The sequence below is a fragment of the Leucopleurus acutus genome (assembly GCF_964270905.1).
Source record: "Leucopleurus acutus genome assembly, chromosome: 16".
NCBI lineage: Eukaryota > Metazoa > Chordata > Mammalia > Artiodactyla > Delphinidae > Leucopleurus > Leucopleurus acutus.
Window position 1 is genome coordinate 52,600,510 of NC_139158.1, and position 23,430 is coordinate 52,623,939.

The 23,430-nt window shown below is 39.1% G+C and overlaps 1 protein-coding gene across 3 annotated transcripts in view; it reads right to left on the bottom strand.

Moving 5' to 3' along the window:
- PLCB1 (phospholipase C beta 1) overlaps positions 1–23,430 on the bottom strand; it is a 690,893-nt gene that overhangs the window by 449,524 nt on the left and 217,939 nt on the right. For all 3 annotated transcript variants that reach the window (XM_082857476.1, XM_082857477.1, XM_082857478.1), the window contains one exon: positions 6,448–6,516. In XM_082857476.1, the coding sequence (XP_082713602.1) occupies positions 6,448–6,516 (69 nt within the window). The remainder of the gene's footprint in view (positions 1–6,447; positions 6,517–23,430) is intronic.

Sequence of the window (23,430 nt, forward strand, 5' to 3'; positions counted from 1 at the left end):
AATACGATATCAGATAGAAGTCTAATAGGCATCTCAAACTTTAAATATCCAAAGACCAAGCTGAATTTTTCTGTCTAAATGTGCTTCTTCCTTCCCATCTCAGGATATGGGAACTCAAGTCTCCCACTTTCCCAGGTCAAAGCACTCAGAGTTGTTCTTGAATCCTTTCTTTTCCCCATACTTCCCATCCAATGCATTGACAAATCCTGTGGTTCTGCCTTTAAAACATATTCAGATTTTGGTGTTTTTCTACACCTTTTGGTCAAAATTCATCATCAACACTGACCAGGATATTTGCAACTGCCATTTAGTTGGTCTCCCTGCTTTTTTCTTTGTCCTCTGTGGTCTGTTCTCAAGGCTGTGGCCAGTGATGCTTTTAAAAGCTAGGTCAGATCTTTGTCTCTCCTCTGCTCAGAACATTCAGATCCCTTCCCATGTCTCTCAGAGGAAAAGCCAAAATCATCAGCATGGCCTACGAAGCCCAAAATAATGTGGCCCTCAGCCACCTCTCTGACTTTCACCTTTCTTTGCTGCACTCCACTGTAGCCACACTGGCCTCTTATTTGGTCTTCAAATATGCCAAGCTTGTTCCTACCTCAGGGCCTTTGCTCTTGCTGTGCCCTCTCTGCCTGGAATGCTTCTCCTTCTCTTAATTCATGTCTCTGCTTATATGATCTCATCTTATCAAGAGAACTTACCCACTAGGGCTCAATAAAACAAGAAGCCTCTTTATCACTCATGGTCTATGGTCTCCTGTCCTTGTTTTATTTGTCTCTGTGGGACTTATCAGTTATCTGTTTCCCTCACCCAGAGCGGTGCTGGAGGGAGCCTGCTCACAGGGCTGAAGGCTGTGGTGTACACTGCTTTCCAACTCTCGGTGATGTCAGAGTGTGGTTTGAAACCCATCAGGTTCAGAATATTCAACCAAAGGAAACCAGGAAACACAACAAACCAGGGATTTCCTTCCCTCCTTCCCTCCTTCCCTCCATCTCCCTTCCTTCCTTCTTTCCTTCCTTCCTTCCTTCCCTCCTTCCTTCCTTCCCTCCTTCCTTCCTCCCCTCCATCTCCCTCCCTCCCTCCTTCCTTCCTTCCTGCTTTCTCCCCTCCCTCCCTTCCTTCCTTCCTTCCTTTTTCTTTCTTTCTCTCTCTTTTTCTGAAAGTCAGTTTACCACTACCACCTCTTCCCTACTCCGAAAAGGAATGTTAGATGAGAACAGAGTTATTTGTCTTTTTGTTCATTGCTGTTTTCCTAGTGCCCAGAACAGTGCCTGGCAGAAACAGATACTCAAGGTCCATTTGTCAAAACAATGATGAAATTGAAAAGCCATCATTTTTATATAAGGATTAGGAAAACAAAACCTGATCAGCTTTTAAAATTTAGTTTTACTCTAATCTACCTTTTGTGATTGTGGTGATATTATATACAGATTTCCCCCATTATCGAAAAGAAGAGCATCCCTGTGAAAGTTTTCACAAGCTGAAATGGCATAAAGTGAAGAAGCAATTACCTTAGGGCACATCTTGCTAAGGGAGGCACAAAATAAACTGAGAAAAAGCACAGATGCTCACAGACACGGCACAAAGCTGGGGTGGCTTGATGCTGAGTACCGTTCCCAGGAAAGGAGCTTGGCGGTGCCCCGCTCAAGGCTTACCTCTAGAAGCGCTCTTCTGCCACAAACAAAAGCTGAATGCTATTTTTCTGCTTTTCGCCATGTTTTGTAAAAGTGAAAATCCTCTTCAGATTTCTTTCATTTAGCTAAAACACATACTAATGGAGGGCTTTCGAAAAAACCGCAGTGGTGTAAAGTGAACTTTCGAAAAGTAGGGAGTACCTGTACCACCTAGAATTTAATTGTGACCTGGATATATACAAGGTATCTGTGTTCAAATTAATATCACACACTTGAAATACACTGCCTTTTACTGATAGGAGGAACTAGGTAATTGTCAGTTAAGCAAAAGAAGCAGTTTTCTTTGCACAAAATACAGTTTGAAAGTACTACCATAGACATACTTTTCAGTGATACTGCTGCATGCATATGGAGGCTTGATCATGGACTAAAACCTGGGAGGGCCTCTGTAACTGTGGTATTACTCCCTCAGGAAGCCAAAGCAAACCTAGAACTTTCAAGAAGTTCACATGAAAAATTTGACATGTCTTTCTTCTTTTCTTTTCTTTTTGTTTGCATAAGACCTTATCTTGGTTCAAATGTTACCTGACTTTTTTTCTTAAGTTCACCTGATTTGCTATGACCAAAGTAAGAAGTTTTAGGTCATGTAAACCTGCTGGACATGTTTTATAATCTGTAAGATGGAGTGCCTTGGCTTGATTAACTGCCCTTAAAAGTTGGAATCAATACTTAACAAGACTTACACACCTAAAATCCTGTGCTCCCCCGACACCCATTTCATAGATGAGGAAGTAGAGGCACAGATAGAAAGAACAACTTAAGCTCATTAATGGCAGAGTGGGCACCCAAAACCACATCTCCACTTTCTTAGTCCCATCTACTTTTCAACATTCCTAAGGATGAAATAATTCCTAAGAATCCTGAAGATAAAGAAACTATCTTTATCAGAAATGCTGCTGAAAACTTTCTGGGATAGCCTATAGAAAAAATACACTTCTTGTTGTGTTCTAGAACATACACTCACACACACAAAAAAAGTATCAGAAAACTTGCTCTGCACAAGACACTGATATTTTTCATTCTAGTTAGGCCTAATTCATTTTATTAATGCTATGCCACTAACAGATCAGAAACCACAGTGATAAACACTCCTTTAAAAAGCAAAGATCCTGTTGAAATGAAGATCCAGAGAGCATGTGTATATGGCATAGACAAGATGTATATAACACAGAACCTTTCTCTTTACATGTGCTTCATAAACCTGGGGGCGGGAGGGGGGACGGCAAGGTAGGGAAGGTGGAAGGGGAGACAAAGGAGAGAGCAAGAAAGGAAACATAAATACATTTTAGATTTCAAAGGATAAGATTTTTTTAGTGTGATTTTTCCTTTTGGATAAAAATCTCCCAATTTCTCTCCAGTGAGAAATTTCAAAACTGATAACTTGAACAAAAGCTGTGTACAGAAAAGCATATCTGGAATCGTATGCGTTGCGTTGGGAGTCTACATTTAAAATTCATTAACGGGGCAACACGTAGAAGCTTTTTCATGTCCTATAAATGTTATTTCAAATCACAGCAGGCATAGAAAACAGTTCATCTTCAACTAGATTGTGAATTTTTATATAATGAGATGCTGTGAAAAACAAAAATAATATGAATACACAGATAAATATTTGCAGGGTGCCTGGGTGTTTTGATAAATAGTATCTGCTCCACACATGTTCCGCCTTCCTCTCTGATCTATAAGCCCCCGCAGAAAGTCCTCCACTCAATCTGTCTTCATATTACATTGCCTTCTTGTCCTAAGTTCCCAAGCTTTTCTCACTCCATACTGGTTGGTGTCTTTACACTTTGTAATTGTCCTGCTGCTTCTGTTCTAGCCAACACAATGGTCCCCTCTTATTTAGTTTTCCTCCTCCAGTCCATATGCCCCCTTCTATGAGGTGGCTATGCTGCAATCATTCTGGAATACTCTGGAGGAAACTAGCTTCTCTTTTGGTCCCTGCCACATAGAACTGCTGCCACATGGGAAGCTGGGAGCTGCCAGGGATGGTGTGCAGAGGTGGCCACCATAGGGACCCTGAGGATGGAAAGGGAATCCCTTCCAGCACCTTGGAAGCCAGTTTGGTGAGAGAAAGAGGCACCTATTCTTTGGTGACAATTTTTTGAGCAGCTGAATGCAACTTCATCTAAACCCAGAAATTCCATTGAATTGTTCAATACATTCCAATCATTTTTAAATAAATTATCTTTTTATTTATCCAGTTCAAGCCAAGGTTTTCTTTTGTAACGTAAAGATTTTAGAACTGGCATTAATACCTACTTCCTTCTTGCCTGTCCATCCACCAAGCCCCTTTCAGCCAAGCCCCTGCTCCAATCTCTCTTTATAACATCAACTTTTCCAAGTTGAGTGAAATGAATCTGACTTCTTGCAAATCTGAATTGTAATTTTAATAATAATAAATACAAAAATAATGATGATAATACCAACAACAGTGGCTACTACTGAATGGGTGCTTCCTATATAGTGGTGATGAGTTCAGGCAGCAGTGTTCAAATTTTGTGGCAAATTTACTTTTCAAAACCCTGATGCCACATTGCACATTTAATTAGATTCTTGTAGCATCTCTGGAAGTAGACAACAGGGATCAGCCTTTTTTTAAAGCTCTCCAGGTAATTCTACAAGCTCTTAAATTTGAGAACTTCTCTGCTAAATCTTTGCTAATGAATTATTTTATTTAATCCTTACAGCAATGATATGAAGTAGGCATTTATTATTAGTAGCATTAGTATGAGTATTATCACTATTTAGCCAGCGAGGAAGAAGTCTCAGGAATTTCACACAGGTAACATGTGACAGAATCCGGCTTTGAAAATATTAAAATAGATTGAGGTGCTTGAACCCCAGCAGGGAATAGGAAGTGAAAAAAAAAACCAAGAACATGGATAATCCACAGAGAAAGCAAATCTTAGTGGAAAAAAACAGTAAAAGCCAGAGCACTCTGAGTGTTGAAATCTGTCCTCAATAGAAGCCTTTTAGAATCTAATAGTGGTTTATCAACTGAGCAGAGTACACACCCTAGTTCTGTTCATTTCTCATCATTCAACAGACATTTATCAAACCACGTACATAAATGAAACACTTAACTGATAAGCAGGCTGTGGGCTGCAGTAAAAGAGTCAAGCCTGAAAGCAAGTCTCCATGTGTCAGAAGAATTGACTTGAATTCCCCAAGTCCAGAAACAAAGGGGGTCTGATAGAGGGTAGGCAACTGTCTTTAACCAATATTGACAATGAAACTTCAAGTTAGGCCAATAAACTTGCGTTGAAAGACAAACTTTATAACTGTTATTAATATAGTTCTCAGAACTATCAATAACAGGCTTACATGAAACCTGGCTGAAATGTTGTTGAGAGAAGAAGAAAAAACTTTGTTTTCTACCCTGAAAATTGAACAATTTTGAATCATCAACAAAGCATTAATGCTGATAAGCTTGATACAAAACTGAAAGACCAAACCAATGAAATATCATTGTATTACTAAGAGATGAATGTAAATAATGGGCCGTTTTCACATGAAACACCTATAGAAACCCTCTTGAAAATAATTCTGATTTTTCTCTCTTTTCATTTTCCACATTTTCCTGTAGATCATCTTAACCCCTTCAGCAATAAAAGCAGTATTTGCCTGTTTGCTCTATGACAAAATTTGCCAGCAACTACTGCACTGTTGGGTATCTGAAGAATAATCATTGTAGGTGACTTTTTCCCTTCCTGCATCTCCACAGCAACAGCTAATTTTTGATGTCAAAGAAAGTGTTTTGACTTTTTAAGGAATAAAACAAAAGTTGCAGGTAGATACTCAAATAGAAAATCGCTAGTTTTATATCAATTATGGAAGGAGGCAGGAGTCCCTGAATGGCACCTGTACTTCCTTATTTGCCAATATACTCTGTGCTACAGAAGAAGTCTTTAAAGTACTAAAATTTAAATAGAGTAAAGAGTAGTTTCCCACTTTGATGGCAAGTCAACACATCTTGCTACTATACCCTACCAGATAATCTAAATTTTTAAAATATATGTATGTTTTATTCAATAATTTTTTTTGGCCATACCGCATGGCACGCGGGATCTTAGTTACCAGACCAGGGAATGAACCCATGCCCCCTGCAGTGGAAGCACAGAGTCTTAACCACTGGACAGCCAGGGAAGTCCCATATTCAACATTTTTAAACCATCTTCCAAAACTAAATAAACTGCAAACACTGCTTTAGATATTTCTTCAGTAAGTTTTTCAAACCCAAGCTAGTTGACATTCCACATAACTGATCCCAAAGTCTGCGGGTGTTCACTAGGAACATTTGCAGAAAGATCTGACACTCTCTGGCTTCATGGATGGAATGATTCCAACTGCAAAGCATTTGAGCTAAAGGGTCTTGTTTATCTGTCTAAAAGGTTAGTTCACGTATGCTCACGAGGCTCAAGGAATTTTTCAAATACTTTTAAGCACGTTTTGAATATTTAGAATTACCCAGTAACTTTGGCATTGTTTGTTTTTTTTTTCCAAAACAAAAATAAGATTCGAGGGCATAAAGCAAGCCCCATGTCCAACTGCCTCTATATTTGCTCGTTGTTTCCGTCTTTTAACAAAAATGGTAGTGTTTAGAGCATACTGGTCTCTGAAAGGACTGGCTGTTTTATTGCATTTTATAACATCTACAACAGAGAAACTTTTAACTGGGGCAATTAATTGATACCAGGACACAGCTAAATAATCAAGGCAGCAGCTGGTGTGCATACTACACTCCACTTCCTACCTTGGGAGCCTTGGCGTGTTTCCCACATCTGGCATCTTTGACAAGGCTGAGATCTAACAGCTCCGTCTCCTGGAAGGCAAAAATGTGAAATCGTTAAGCATACACACAGATCTTTTTTCTTTGTTTTATAGCATTGACATCACTTTAAAAAATAATATTATCTTAAGACTTGCCTGAAAATTTCTCTGCTGTTGGGATATTTTTCCTCTTACATGCATTGCCTATCGATCGAATTAGAATGGAAACAAAAAGATAGCTACCTGCTAGTTCTTCAGTTTTATATATATATATATATATATATATATGTCATAATACATTTTGAAATATATAATATGTGTGGTTTGGGTCCCCAGCCTATCCTACAAGCCATTCCTAAGTCATGATGAATCAGGCCTTCCTGTTCCCTTGTTGAAAAATAATCCTGAGAGTCACTCTGAGTGTAGGTGAGGATTTGTGAGCGGGGTGGGGGATTAGGACGGGGAAGTGGAAGGAGGTGCTCCCCTCAGCTCACAGGATACCCAGCCCACCTGGCCAAGGTAAAGACGCAGACCTGCCTCCCCTACCTGCACCCCAGCCTTTTGCACACATCCCTTATGCCCTGATCTTTTCATTTATTCACTATATATTATTGAACACCTATAACATGCAAGTTACTCTAGGGTACAAGACATATAAGATATGGCTGCATAGGGGCTTCCCTGGTGGCGCAGTGGTTGAGAGTCCGCCTGCCGATACAGAGGACACGGGTTCGTGTCCCAGTCCGGGAAGATCCCACATGCCATAGAGCGGCTGGGCCCGTGAGCCACGGCCGCTAAGCCCGCGCGTCCGGAGCCTGTGCTCCGCAACGGGAGAGGCCACAACAGTGAGAGGCCCGCGTACCACTCAAAAAAAAAAAAAAAAAAAAAAGATATGGCTGCTTCTCTGGATGGACCTGTGGAGTAAAGTGTACGCATAAGACATGGGAGAGCATGCTAATGCCAACTTTAAAGTTAACTGCGGGGGTGGGGGGTGGTGCGGTCAACAGAGAAAAGGTCATTTTTCCCTGAGAGGCTCAGAAAAAAGTCTGTGGAGCACAGAGAAGAGAAGTGGGGAGGGAAGGGGCTCACCCAGCTGGAGTGTACCACATGAGCAAATATCCAGACAAGAGAGGAACAGAGGTTCGGGCAGAACCTTGAGGTCTTCATGGCCCTTAGTGCTCAGAGCAGGAGAATAATGCATGGGAAGCGGGTGGGAAGAAGAGGGGGATAACGGGGCATCCAAGAGTGAGGAAGACCACAAGGGAAGGCACAGTGGCAGTGGGGGAGGGGATCCACATGGCCGACATTCAGAATTCCACATGCTGAACATATGAAGAAAAATCATGGGAGATGAGACCAGAAAGGGATTTGGGCAAAAGGATGGAAACACTGAAAGTCTGACTAAGGTCACTGAGCCATGAAATTTGGGACACACACGTCACCGAGTTATCCAGTGAACTCTGCCACCAGTCAGATGAGACTGTGGTGCAATAAGCAGAGCCATCCAACCTGTTTTCTAGAGAAGGAGCCTGTGGGATTCAGGCATCTACTCCCATCTCCCAGCGGGAGGAACTGCATCTGGACAGGAGTGGCTATAATTTCTCATAGGCCCCAACATCTACAAGGACTGGCGCCATGGGTTCCCAGACAATTCCTTCAAACAGCTGCCCCTGATTCCAAATGTTTGGTGCAAAATGGTCTGATTATTTTCCTGAGCCTAAGGTTGATTTCATGATTGCAGCATAATAAGGGTCAAAGATGAGATGGAATCTCTCCACTGGGGTGCAAACCACACAGCAGGTCCAATAGAACACCTGGCCCCGCACACCTCTCCGTGGGCTGCAGGGAGGACAGGAAACAGCGCCTTCTCTTCTTTTGCTCACACTGGCCTTGTAAGTTTGCTTTCCCCCATTTTAGTGAATTCCTTAACCCATTCTCTATTGTGCATGACTCTGTGGAAACCCTCCCAAACCCTGGGGTGTGATAGGTAGCAACCCAGCAAGGATCCTGCGAGACAGAGTAGCAGGTGCCATGGTTCCCCCAAGGACGCACCATCCACAATATCAAAGGTCACCTAGTGAGTGTTAGAAACCAACGGTATCAACTGCTGGACTCAAGGCCTCACTTAGGCAAATGCATACAAAGCATTCAGATGTGAAGAGGTGGAGCATTTGGCCCAGGTTTCTTCATCTCCATGGCAATGGCAGCAAAAACATTTGTTGAAAGAGGAGTTAACAGGAAGAGAACCAAGCTTGAAGAAGCTTAATCTAGAAGACCAGAACTGAGTAGAGTGTTGAAAGACAGGAGACCAAATGAGGGTAGAGGTATTGGGGACAAAGATGAGAGTGATGATAAGGAGGTAGAATTGACTAAAGGAAAGACAGGAGGCATCTACAGCTCTAGGGGTTCCAGCTTCCTCGCTGGGTCTTGGAAGTTTGGGCAAAATGATACTGCATTTTGGAGATGCTGGCTTGAGGGCTTTATCCAAGTGGAAATACCAGTCATTAATTCAGTCGAGCATTACTTATTGAATGCTGCAATGTGTTAGGTACAGGCTAGGTACTGAGGAATGATAGCTCAAAATACAAAGAGGAGCTCATGCACAAAGCTAATGATTACACTCTAAAGGAGACATTTCAAAGTGCACTGCAGACGTGGACTACAAAGGGCTATGGCATCTTTTCAGCTGACGCGCGAGGAGGAAAAGGAGTTTGCCAGCCTTATAATTCTGTGTGTTTGGTGGGGAGGGTTCCAGGGAGAGGAAACAGCAGTTACAAATGCACAGAGTCAGGAGTCCTGTGCAGAAAACAAGTCACTCTGGACACACAGCAGAAGCGCATGGAGAGTTACCAGTCACTTCTGAACTTAGCAGTCGTATCTGCATGTCCTCTTTTTAATTATTCATAAAACACTGGCATGTATGTTTGATGGTTTGATGCACTTTTCCATAAATGTGGCATGATGTTCTTTTATATATGCAGAATAAAAATCACGCACACATACACGGTACATTTACCTAATTGTATAACATTTTCTATTCAAGGAAATTCCAGTTGAATAAACAATAGACTTAAACTTTACTTATTTGTTTTTATACACAAAGCCCAAACTGAGTTCACAAGGAAATAGACCTTAGCAGGCAGCATTCTATAGACTTTTCTATTACAGATCATGAACGCTGTTTTCTACTTTCAGCTCAAGAGGAAACATTCATTTCCCAAGTCACAGGGGGGTAGTTAGCGCCAGCTGCCCTAGGTTTTCATTCTGATACCACAGCGACTCTGGAGCACGTGTAAAATTGTGCGTGCAGGAAAACCACCGCAGGGCACTCTCAGCGTGGGTAATGTGGCATAGGAAAGACCCAGGTGGAAATCTATCCACGGACTCATTCGGTTAGAAAGCCATGATTAAAATAGTCTCCCACTTCTATTAACACACAACAGCCACCCCTCTGGGACTTAACTACATCCTATTCGCTCCTCCACTAAAAAGAAAATGAGGAACTCAATGCATGGGACCACAAAAATGTTACTTGTGTCATTAAAACTTTTCTAGGTTAATTTTCTTGTGTTAATAGTTTTAACATCCCACTTGCATGATGAGAAAGCAGGAAAATGGTCCCTTTCTCAATTCATTTAAGAGTTACTGTTTTCCAGTTTACGGGATTTACTATTCCTTTACTCTTTTCTTTAAGAAAGGGAGGCCCCGTGATTTTTAAGTGGAAAACCTGGGTTTGAGGAAGGGCCCTAAAATTAACTAGTCATGTATTTGGCCAATTATCAGACACACTTAGCATCAATTGTATCCTCTATAAAATGAGTATGATAATACTTTCTATATCAGTGGTTCTCAAAGGCTGCATTGGAGTCACCTAGAATACCTGTTAAAACATAAATTGGCTGAGCACCATCCATCAGAGTTTCTGGTTGAGTGGGACTGGGACAGGCCTGAGGATCTGCATCTCTCAGGTGATGCTGTTGCCACTGGTCCATGGAGCATACTGAAAAGCACTGATGTACTAATTCATAGGGTTGTTATTATAAGGCTTTTTAGATGAACATGATTGATAAAACTATACACTACTTATACTATGTTGTATGACGAACTTAAAACAGTCATTTCTTTATATAGGGAACTGTCAAATAAAAATTTTATACCTACTGAATGCAAAAGTGTGCCTAATGGTGAATAACCTAGGCGCAGATTTGACTTAGTTAAACATAAACTATCGCATGACAAATGCCACTAACTCCTATTCTAATGTGTCCTTAGCATTAAATTTTACTCTGTAGAATAAATGCCTCTGTTCAGAAATTCAAGCAATCATTGAAATTGTTTTATTTTTGTTGAAAATGCTACACTATATATCTTTTGTGTTACACTTCATAACATTAGAGACATTTAGAAAAGTGAAAGGAGGAAATTTGTTCTCTCTTGCCTCTAAGCCCATCCAACAAGGAAAGGGTATTGGGGTGCCCAAAGCCCTGTGGGCTACCTGAACCAGCAAAGGAAGAATGAACTAACAGAAACCCTTTATTTCCAAGGCCCACAACGGCCCCTGCAAAGCTTGGAGACCACATTCCTAGGACCCCTGATGCATGCCCTGAAGTGTGGACAGATGTGTCTTCTCTCTAGGTCAGTATGGACAAAAGTGAATTAACAGTAATCAGGGATTTACTTTTGATAGTTTGAATGAGTGACGAGAAAACTGAGACAGACGAGCTAAGGGAAGACGAAATTATCTCTGATGTTTACTATTCAGCAGAAGGATTTCAATCCATCAGCCACCAACACACTGTGAAGTAGATGATCCATGAAATGCACTGAAAACTCAAGAAAGAATACTATTTAAAACTCAACCCTCTTCCAGGATACCAACTTCTGCGCATTGTCACCAAATTCCATTTGTCACCCATTATAATAATGTGCTTCAAGTTCACACAATATATAATCAGAGCGCGATTACAGTCATAAACATTACACAGGGAAGATATTAATGGCTGGGTATGTATACCTCCCCGTGTGGTATATTCATTAAGTTGTTCAACCTCAATTTCCCAAAAGTAGAAGACATTGATATGTTTTATTGACTGCCAACCCCCCTAAAATGTCCAATGTTTAAATAAAACAACTTTAGAGTCAGTTAATGAAGTGTTTTATTTTAAAGAGAAGCAGACAAAATAGACTCTTTGTTCCTTAACTTGATTCCACTTCTGAGGGAATGAAAATGTATTTAGTATACCTCTCAAAAAGTCCTTGCATCCTGTTTTACCTGGTCTCTTGTTGTCTTTGTTCCCTAGCCTCGATTCTTCTCTTTTTTTCCCAGTCTGCAATGGAGACTCAGAGTAGGAAACATCCAAGGAAATGAGATGCCCAGGTCATCAATAACAAGCAGCAGAGAAAAAAGAAAGTTGATACATCTGGATTTCTTTATTTAAGAAATTCTATGTTTAATATGGTGCAAATTTCATAGAACTAGAAGGCAGAACACTTAAGTTGTCTCTCAGAATTATCACTTGTAACCTATGCATTATTAAGCCAGTTACCACAGATGTCTGTGCCTTGAATCCTTATCTGTCAAACAGAGATGCCAACCCCAGCAATACCTTTCTCAGTGGGCTGCTGTTCAATCAACTGAGATATTAAACTGAGATCTCCACTTAGCAAGCAGGGAGTCCTGCATACATATACATCCTTATTCTTGTAATATTTCCCATTCTAAGTGAAAGGGAAAAGACCCCAGTAGAAAAGCCAAAAATGGATAGGTAAAGCATCTAGAAGAAAAGCACAGAATGCAAACAAAGAAATAAACAAAATGTGATATGAAAATCTAGTACTCCAGAGATAGTTCATAAAACAAAATAAGAGAATAAAGTAAGAGGCAACTTGTAGAGGAAATTGGTTTTACTTTTAATGTCACAGTTAAATGTGAAATATCAATAAGACTAATATTTGAAATGGAGAAAAAGCAATGAACTAGTTCATGTGTTATGGACTGTAACTATTGACAGTTTTGAGCTAATAAAATAAAACTGAAAAAATTACTGTAATGAGATAAAAGTTTCCTATCACTAAAAGAGGTAAAGTCAAATAATATAATTAATAATAACAACAGCAATAATACTTTTAACTATTACCAACAGAGAACCAACCACGTGCCGAGAATTGTAAGATAATTCGTACATATTATCTCATCAGTCTTGGCAGCACCACTGTCATGAGTATTATATTCCTCCCCTTTGCAGATGAGAGAACTGACGGAGACCTTCAGTGACAATTGCTAGTCAGTTAAGCAACTGCATCAGGAACCCAACATTTTGCCCACCTGTAGCAAGCCGAATTCCAAGCTGGCCATCACGACTACTGCCCCTGACGTCCACGCCTCTGTGCAATCCCCTCCCGCTTAGTGCGGTCAGGACCTGCAGCTTCCTTCTAGCCAACAGAGTATGGCAAAAGTGATGGACTATTCCTCTCATGATTATGTAACCTTATATGGCAAATGCGAAGGCATCTTGCAGGTGTCATTGAAGTCTCTGAACAGATGACTTAAATTTAACTGAATGAGAGATATCCTGGGTGAGTCTTTCAAAAGAGATCCAGCAGTGAGAGACTCAAAGCAGCAGAGATGCTTACGTGTTGGCTCTGTCCTGTATTGTCTATGAAAAGACAAGTCCTGTAAGAGCTAAGGGCCTCAGTCCTATGGTGACAAGGAACTGAACTGTGGCAACAACATGAATGAGTTTGGGGGAGGAACTCCAGATCCACAGAACACAGCCCAGTAGACACCTTCACTGCAGCCTGTGAGACCCTAGGCAGGTGAGACCCTAACCCACTTGAAACTGTGAGATAATACATGTGTGTTGTTCCAAGCCACTAAGTTTGTGGTCATTTGTTACACAGCAATAGATAACTAATACACTACCCCCATTGTTTCCATGTTCTAATGCATTTAATTAAAACGTAAATGACTTTACATATGTTGGCACTCTTCCCAGTATAAAAATGACTGCAACGCTGTCATCTTTTTTGAATATGTCCAACAGGAAACAATTACTGTAATGGAACCACAGACTTTGGGAACTGGGGGAGATTGCAGATGAGGAAACTGAGTCCCAGAGAAAAATATACCCATTGATCAAGATCACTGAGACTTAGTACAGGATAGGAAAAGAATTCATATTCCTCCAGACCGATTTTTTTGCTAAAGAATTATTTTTCAGTATTAATAAAATAGCATGAATATTAACTGAGTGGTACAAACAGAAAAAGAACATTTCTTTGTTCATGTACAAGAAAACAAATATCATGATAAATAGAATGTAACAGTAATTTTAAGAGGCTGTGAGCCTGGGTCCCCACAAGGCAATGTGAAGTGTATTGGCAAATATCTATTTAGCTCCTCCTTCGCACATAACCAGCAAGACAGTTCAGCTCCTGGCTATGCAATAGCCAAATTTCCTCCTTCTTACTTCCTTCTTTAGCGCCCTGAGAAACTTTTATATATTTATCTAATAATAAAAAGTTGCTTAAGTTGAAAGGTAACGCAGCTGAACATAAAATTATGTCCATAGTACCAAACCTTTTATTAAGATATAATGTTAATAAAACTTAATTCTAACAACATGTATGTTTATAACATGATACATTTATAACTCCATGCATGTACGATTGTGGAAGGAAAAGTTTCTAGACCATATTACTTCAGAAAATATCTTTTAGCAATTCTTTAAAATGATAAATGAAAAACTGGGGAGATTTAAAATAATAGTAACTGGGTTTATTTTAAACTTATTTGGTTATCGTTTTAAAAACTGAGAAAAAAGACTCTATAATCAACATGGAAGATCTATACATATGCTAAAGATAAATTCAGAAGTATAATGAAAGTTGATGACCAATGTTTTATTTTCCTAGTTTGTATTTATTAACAGGCGTCTCATGGAGGGATTCATGGCATTTTTATGGACAAATAATGATATTGCATTTGTTAAAGACTCAGAGTTTGTTTTTTAATTGTATTACGGTGATAAAGATTGCATTGTCACATTTTTCTATTACACCTGTGCTCAGCAAAAGTCCTGATTTCAGTCTAATCAGATTAACTAGAAACAGCATTCATCATCTGGCAAATAGTGTCATAATTGTGGAAAACTATCTTTGTGGATATTTTGGGTGAGCATAAAATCCAATCTCCATAAAAGGTCTCTTGAAAAGACATATGGAAATGATATTGATCAATCAGGCAAACAAGCTATTTCCGCTTGAAAAGTCCAGATAATTTAAACATAGCCAGACTTCCCCTTAAATCATCTAAAATATTATTTCTGGTCTACACCTATTTCCCTATGGCTGAACAGCCAGCCAAGTTTTTTTTATCTGGTAGTGCAAGCTGCTTCTAGTCTCTTAATCTTATCCTACTGTAATATTTGAGCATATCACTTATCTGCTTATATGACTTAAATTCTTTCATTTCCCTAGACCAGTAGTTCTTAAAATGTGGTCCCTGGACCAACAGGCTCAGCATCAACATCACCTTGGAATATGTGCAAAATGCAAATTCTCAGGAATACCCGAGACCTACTGAATCTGAACCTCTGGGGTGGGGTCCAGCAATCTGTATTTTAATTAAACTTTGGGATGATTCAGAAGCAATCTGAAGTTTGAGAACCTCTGTCCTAGATATTAAAGAGAAGACAACAGCTGCACATAGAGATGGCTAATTCACCAGGGCTAGAACTTGTTGTAGGACATTCTGTAGGATATTGGACAAGCTGCCTAGATCCATTTAAGAAACAATTGCAACAGAATCCTAAAAACAATGAGAGAACTGATAATAAGACTGTTTGAGAAAAGTCTTCTTCAGACTACTGTCTTTATTGGTAGCATCAACAAAACGATAGATTAAAGCAGTGATTTCCTCATTGTGCCCTAGAGCCCAGACAAAGTCAAGGAGAGGTTCTAAAGATGCTTGGCCTATTTTCTGATGTTGTGATTCAACGTTGTGCATGAGACAACTGAGCTGGCAACTGATGTATTTCCTTTTCTTTTCAATCACACAATCATGGAATGTCTGATGACTTCCAAATTTTCTGAAGTATACAAAACTGGCATTTATCCTTTCCTTCCCTGGTAGCCACATTGTAATGTCTAACCAGATTGTCTCATTTTTCTCCTTCAGCTAATCATTCCTACATATTATCACGCATGTTTCTGCCCAGAAGTTTGTTTTTACTTTTCCATGCCTCTCCCAGGGTTCTGGCAACCACAAGATTTTTTTCTTTTAAGATTTAATAAAATTTTTACTGCTTAATCAAGGACATTCTAAGGCTTTTTTTTAAAACCTGTGATTCATGGAAATTAAACAACGTACTCTTGAACAACCAACCAATGAATCAAAAAAGAAATCAAAAGGGAAAACAGAAAATATCTTAAAACAAGCAAAAATGAAAAAACAATAAATCAGAACTTATGGCATGCAGGAAAAGCAGCAACCATAGGATTCTGATGACCTTTTAATCTCACATGACACCCTGAACATGCAAGGAGTTAATATAGCTTCTAAAATGAGATATTTGAAGTTGACAAGTATGTAATAACGTCATTTTTTTTCTTTTCAAAGAAGACTTGCTTCTTAAGATCACTTTTTGCTTTCTGGTAAGACAAAAGGAATCCAGCTGAGCTTCTTCCAATGCTCATTTGTTGGGATAAGGACTGGATATGTCTAATGGGGAGTACCATGCTTAATGAATTGTCCCTAGAAGAATAGTCACTTAGTCAGTAAACACATCATTCCCAAGGTCCTGCCTGGGTGCTGTAATTTCACCAGAGGTAAACTCTTTTTCATTCAACTATTGATCAATCTCAACCCTAATGTAAGTACACATAATGAGGCCAGCTGTTCATGTCAAGAACTTTATATAATAGAAAGTTCACTAAATCCAGGGTCATTTTCTACTTTCCAGAAAATTTTAATAAAGCTCCTGTAGGAAACTATTAATGCCCACCCTGATGCTTGCTGGTCCCCTTTACTGGCTGGACATCCATTCCCCAGTGCTTGCCTGATTCCCTCCTAATAACTGACCCTCTGACCTTTGACTGTCTTTGGCCTCCTGGAGCACTTGACCCCCTTGCACAGAGAACAGGAAGTGCCTGGGAGGCTATTTCTGCTCAGAGAGCTACAGCTAGGGGTGACAGGTGCAGGAGCATGAAAGCCCAGCTACCCTGCCTTGGGGCAGAACACACTCCCAGGCTGAGGCTTGGACTTCACCTGAAAGCTCACCCTGGGTTGGCTTCTGTTCCTTCACTGTCCTGTTTCCTCCACTCTCTTACTGTTGTCTCCTGGAAACCCTTCCTTAATAAATCTCTTGTGCGCAGCCACTTGTATTTGGGTCTCTTTGGAGAACATGATCCAAGACAGCTATCATTTGCAAATAAACAACTTAGAAGTTATTCTTAAACTCAAAAGCATTCTGAATCACATGCATACAATTTTTTGAATCACATTTTTATATTTATTATCATCTTTGGCATTTGATATATTTCTGTATATACTTGGTATATTTATTATTGTCTTTGGCTTTTGATATATTTCTGCAGGTTTTTGGAATTCTTAAATTTTCTTTGAAAACAGTCTTAATCATTGTGATACATCTACTAAATGAGCATTTTTTGAAGCAGTGAGTTCTCGGTCACTGTACACTGTATTTTATCTTGTATCATCCTTAATCAGGTTTTAAAATATTTTGACTATTTCCTGGGAAATACATATATGAGTATATATCATCTAATTTAATGTGCAAATAGTTTTCTCTTTTTCTTAGTGAGAAAAAACTATAAAAAGCATCAGCTTACCTAATTCCCGAACCAGAGTTCATTTTTGTCATATTCAGGGCTAAAAAGAAATATTTTCATACCCACTATATTTCAGGTCACTTTCTTTTTGGTAAGGATTTATTCCATTTTCAACCAGCTACTCTGACTTCCCTTCTTTAAAAAAAATATATCCCTAAACATACAAATTTTACTCCAAAGATGAAGAAAAATAATTCATTTCATAATTTAATTAAAACTTTAAAAGTGAATAAAGATGACATTTTTAAAAGCTTTTATGTAAGTAACATCACTTCTCTAAGCGTTCTTCACAAACGCTACTAGTTTAGTATTACTACCTCTCTATGAATGGCGAGGGAGTTAAGTGAAAAGTAAACACAGTCAGACCTAGTGTGGGACAGATTTGAAAGGCAATGTACGGGAAGACTGTGAAATTGAAGAGTTACAGCTCTTGAGGGGAGAACCCTGTAGGAAGAGGGAAAAGAAAAGAGCTGATAATCATTAAGGGGTCAAACAAGGATAAAGTTCAAGAACAAGTCAAGTGACTTCGTAAAGGTTACCCAACAGGAATTTTGGGATAACACCGAGATGGCACAGATCTAGACAAGAAGATGAAATTGGGGCTTACAGTTTTATAGGAATCAGACTTTAGTAGCTAACGTGGAAAGGAGGGAATTCCATTAAACATTACATTTAATGAACTCTGTAAGTTCGTTAAACACTAAAATGTTTTAAAGAGGGAATACAGAACTTTAAGTTGCCAGATTAAGATGTGGACAGAGGAGTGGACAGAACTGGGAGGTGGGAAGTGAGCTATTTGTCAAGAGGAAGCTTGAATGAATGATTTTGTTGGAATTCTTCAGCTTGGAGCCAAAAAGGGAAGGATGGGGTGACATACCTATATGCTCTGCATTTGCACTCCACAAGAAAGAAAATCATACTGTGTAAAACTTCTTTTATGAGGCCTTATGTTTACTCCAATTACAGCTTCAGAACAACAGGTAGAAACAAGACAGAAGGACAGTTAATAGAAGACACTGTCTTTTTCCCACCCATCCATATCTTGACCTTCACGAGAAATTCATGGAGCTTTCTATCTCTGGTAGCTCTGTGAGGTGATGGAGCAAGAGTACGAGGAAAGCAGATATGCTGGGGTCATCTCATAGGCTGGCCATGCCTGGACAGAGTCAGGGCAGGAAGGACACACCCAAGACTGAAAATGGGAGAGAGGGAAAGAAACAGTGGGGCCACAGGGCCACCTCCCTTCCTGATGATGCTGCTTGATGACAATGGATGGCAGGTGTGCCAACTTGACTTCCTGAAAACTCACTCTGAGGGCCCTGGGAGAAGCACCGGACCTTGGGTTTCTGTACATGCTTAGGCATGAACTTCACCTCCTCAAGGCAGAAGAACACTCTGAATACACAGAGAAGCCATAGAATGGTGCCAAGAAAGACAACCACAAGAACCCGTCCTTGGATAACTATCCTGAAATATTAAATCGGGTGATAAAAGAAGGAGCAATGGAGAGTGGAATTGCTCCCAAATAAAACTGTCACTGGCAGAAGGCGGGGCAGATTTCTTTGTATCCTCTCCTTTCTTCAAATCAAGACATTCTCATTGTTAATGCCTCCTTTGTACATATAACTGAGAAAAAATAATTGTATTAAAATTTTTCATCAAGGGCAGAATAGCCAGTAGAAATAATCATTAGCTTCCTTGTCTGCCTGAATATTACCTTCCTGGTATGTCAATTATCTTCTTGTTCCAGATCATCTCCTAGAAAAATCACATTATTGATCGTCATCACTGCTCACCTTTTGAAGCGAGTCCTGTATGCTGATTCCAGGCAGGTGTCATACTTACAAAAAAGGGACCCACTGTAATTCTTGTTCTTTCATTTCACAGTTTTTCATGTTAGGGTGAACTACTTTACTCTCTAGAGTATAGAGCAACTGAATTTTATAATTTCCTATAAAGCCTACATTTTGACCAGGGTCAATGTCCCTGGGTATATGATTTTCTAAATAACTAACTCATGAATCCTTAACATAAATGTTGAACACCCAGAGAACAGACCATTTTTGTTTTCATTATTGCACAATAGATTTCTTCTTGCTTAGATGAAAGTAAACCTTAAAAATAAATCTTCCTCAGAATTACTTCTCCTGTATAGCTAAGAAAGTAAATATTCAGGAGGAAATTCTTAAATCTGTATAGCTCAGACCCTGGACTCATGTTTAGTGAAAACAGTCTACCCTGCTTATTCGTAAAGTTTTCATAATTTTCTTGTTACTTTGCTTGATGTCTGAGCAACTTACTCCCTATGTACCTTTGGCTAAATCACTCCTATCATTCTAATAACCAATTTGTCTCCTTTTAGGCCCCATCATAAAAATATATTGTGTTTCACAACCTAGGTTATTTGGGTTTTCAATTTTAAGTCAGATGAATCACATTTGCTCTATGTGGGTCAGTCAAAATTAAGTACAGAACTCTCCATGTACCGAAATTGGTACTGTTCTGCCTTATGATTATGGAATTAAATTAACTTGAGTCTTAAGCACTGTATGTCTTTTGGCATTATTTTTTTAGTACAAAAGCTGGGACACATCAAATAGTCCAAAGGTATAGATTCAATGTCTTTATTCCTACTCTTTGGTATTACTTGATAGAAAGCTCATTGGTTCTCAAAGTATGGTCCCTGGGCCAGCAGCATCAGAATCACCTAGGAACTTGTTAGAAAAACAAATTCCTGGGTCCCATCCCAGACCCACTGAATAGGACATTCTGGGGGTGGGATCCAGAAAGCCGTGTTATAACAAACCATCCAGATGATTCTGATATACTCTCAAGTTTGAGAACCACTGGCACGGACACTCATAAATTGGTAACAAATAGCATGTGGATATGACAGGATTTCTTGTTCTTAATAATTCCCTGACTTATAAAAGCTCATATTTAGATTAAAGCACACAGAAAAAGCATCTCATCTTCTTTAAAGAAAATCACTGATGTTAACAATGGTCAGATGCTATTTTAAAATAAAATACGTGAGTAATTGAAAATCGAGATGTGAGGGGAGAGAGGAAGAAAGAGAAAGAGGGAAAGAGAACTTATCAGTGCAAATATAAAGACAAATAAATTTCAGACATGATGGTCCTCATTTTATGTCATATCCACTCTGCATGTCTATTTTTAAAGAAGAAAAATACAGCGTGAAGGGGTTCTTTGTAAGATAAAGTATCATTTAATGCTGAGACTGGAATGAGTGATTTCCTTAATATTATTTTAGTAATATGTAAGCATACCCAAGTGCTTTTAAAACATTTTCTGATAGAATTAGTATTAAGTCATTTACAGGGCACAGAAACCTAAGGGGTTAACTGCACCATGCTACTTGGTGATTTCTGAAGGACTGTATTCTTATGGTGCCACTGTTCCCTATACCCAGGTGGGTGGGCTTGTGCAGTTCAGCATTGATGGGCAAAGCAGGCTTTAAGGCAGAGGCAACTAACTTTCCATCACAAGTTTGCACTTTGCCTTACACACTGTAGAGAATTACAGCAAAATCACTGCCTAGTCATAAACCACATTTCACAGCATGCCTTTCATTTAAGGAGGGTCACATGACTAGTTTTCATAAACAGAACGTAAATAGAAGGGATGAGGATCATTTCAGAGCCTTTTTCCTTCCCCTTCTTCCTTTACACTGTGGTCAAAGAGCCTAGGTCCCTGAATCACCAGGTAGAAAAAAGCCATCTCCAGACCACATACCCCCACACTGGACTCTTAAGTGAATGAGAAATAATTGTGTTAAGCCATTGACATTCTAGAGTTTATCTTTTATAGTAGTTAGGCTACTCCAGTTAATATATAGGACTTATATGACCTTTTTTAAAAAAGACAAATTCCAACTATTTTAGGTTATAAAACATCACAGACACATTGTGATTGTTAATTTTATGTGTCAACTTTACCGGGCCATGGTGTACCCAGATATTGGTCAAACATCTGGGTGTGTCCTGATGAGGGTGTTTCTGGAATGAGATGAGCATTCGAATCAGTAGGCTGAGAAAGCAGACTGCCCTCCCCATGTGGGTGGGCATCATCGAATCCCCTAAGGGCCTGAATAGAACAAAAAAAGCAGAGAAAGGAAGAATTCCCTCTCTGCCAGACTGTCCGAGCTGAAACAACAATCTTCTCCTGCACTCACATCGGGACTTATACCATCAACTCCCTTGGCTCCCAGGCCTTTGGACTTGGACAGCAGATTGTGGGACTTTTCAGCCTCCATAATCATGTGAGCAAATTCCTTACAATGTATCTCTCTCTTTCTAGATAGACAGATCTATTTCTCTGGATAACACTGAAAATACATACACAGAAAGTTAAAAATGGGAAAAAATTGAAGTAAGTGAAAAACTAATTTTATCCCCATTTTATAGATGGTGAGACTGAGACCCCTAAATGGCTGAGGATTCTAATACCCCAGGGATCTCAACATACCTGGCTTAACCCAGTCTCTGACTTGGTAGACAGAATCTCACTGAAGTTTCAGCAAGCATTCTCTAATACAGGAGTCTTGATTACTATAACTGTATAGTAAGACTTGAAATCTGATAGTGGGAGTTCTCCAACTTTGTTCTTCCTTTTTAGTATTGAGTTGGGTAATTCCCAGTTCTTTGCATTACCATATAATTTTTTAAGTATGTTGATATCTTTAAAAAATGGTTTCTGGGCTTTTAGTTGGGACTGCACTGAATCTGTAGTTTAGTTGCAAGAACTGTCATCTTTACCATATTGAATTTTCCCATCCATGAGTGTGGAATATCTCCCAAATTATTTGGATCTTCTTGACTTCATTCATCAGTGTTTTGTAGTTTTTCACATGCAAGATCCTTGGCATAGATTGTTAGACTTAACCTTAATTATTTCAATTTTTAGTGTGATTATAAATGATATTTTTTTACATTTCAACTTCTAATTTTCATTGTTGGAATATAGAAAAGCAATTGACTTTTTATATTGATACATTAACTTTGTATCCTGGAATCTTACTGGACTCACTTATTATAACCAGATAGAGTTTTTTCATAGCTTCTTCAGGGGTTCCTACATAAAATATCATGTCATTTGTGAGTAAAGACAATTTTAGTTCTTTATTTGTTTGTTTGTTTGTTTTTTTAATTCACTGATTCTCTTCCTCTTCAACTGGGCCACAATTGGTACTTTTTCCACAGCCTCCACCAACCCCATATTTCTTCTCCTCAGAGTACTAACTCTCTCCATCTGATCCCATCAAACCTCCTCGTCGCATTTCTCCATCTTACTTAGCTCCTCTCGCTTCATCTTTTTAAATGCCCTAACTTTCCAATTTCCGTGAGAAATGCTGCCAACAGAAACCAAAGCATCCTGTTGTACTTTTCTCCTTTCCAGACACAATCACCACACTGCAGTCATCCACTCATCTCTTTGACCACAGAATTGCCAGTTGAAATGGAAACAGTAAGGATTCTTCATAGAAAGAATCCAGACACCAACTGCACAGTTTTCCTGAAAATGCCACCAGTGGAACTGTGCGGTCTATCATGGCAGTGTTACATTCCATCAAGACCAGCTGAAAGAAATGAGCATTAGCAAAAGATCGTTTAACCAGGATTCTGACTGCCAATATGTCATATTAAGATAATATAAATTCTTTCATTTTGTTGACAATATATTCATTGCATCCCATTTCCTCTTCTTGTCACCTGTCTAATCTTTTCTTCTAATCTTCAAAATCTAGTTCTCTGCCCAAACTCTCCAGTCTCTTTCAGTCTTTTTCAGCTATTTCCTCTGAACTGCTGAGGATTTTATTGCCTGTGCTAATCTTTTGCTCTTTGCTCCACTGGCTATATTGAATTGAACTGTTACACAATGGGTTGTTTTATACTGTTTTGTATGTATGTATGTGTGTGTGTAGGCACATTTTTAATTTTTTTTTTCACTTTAAAGAAAGTCTCTCAAAGGCCAAAATTCCATTCATACTTCTTTTCAATCCATATAGAATCAAATACATTTAATTGATTAATATTTGTTTTTAATGAGATACTGCCCTAGTTTTAGCATGAACTGGGGAAATAATTTAAAGTTC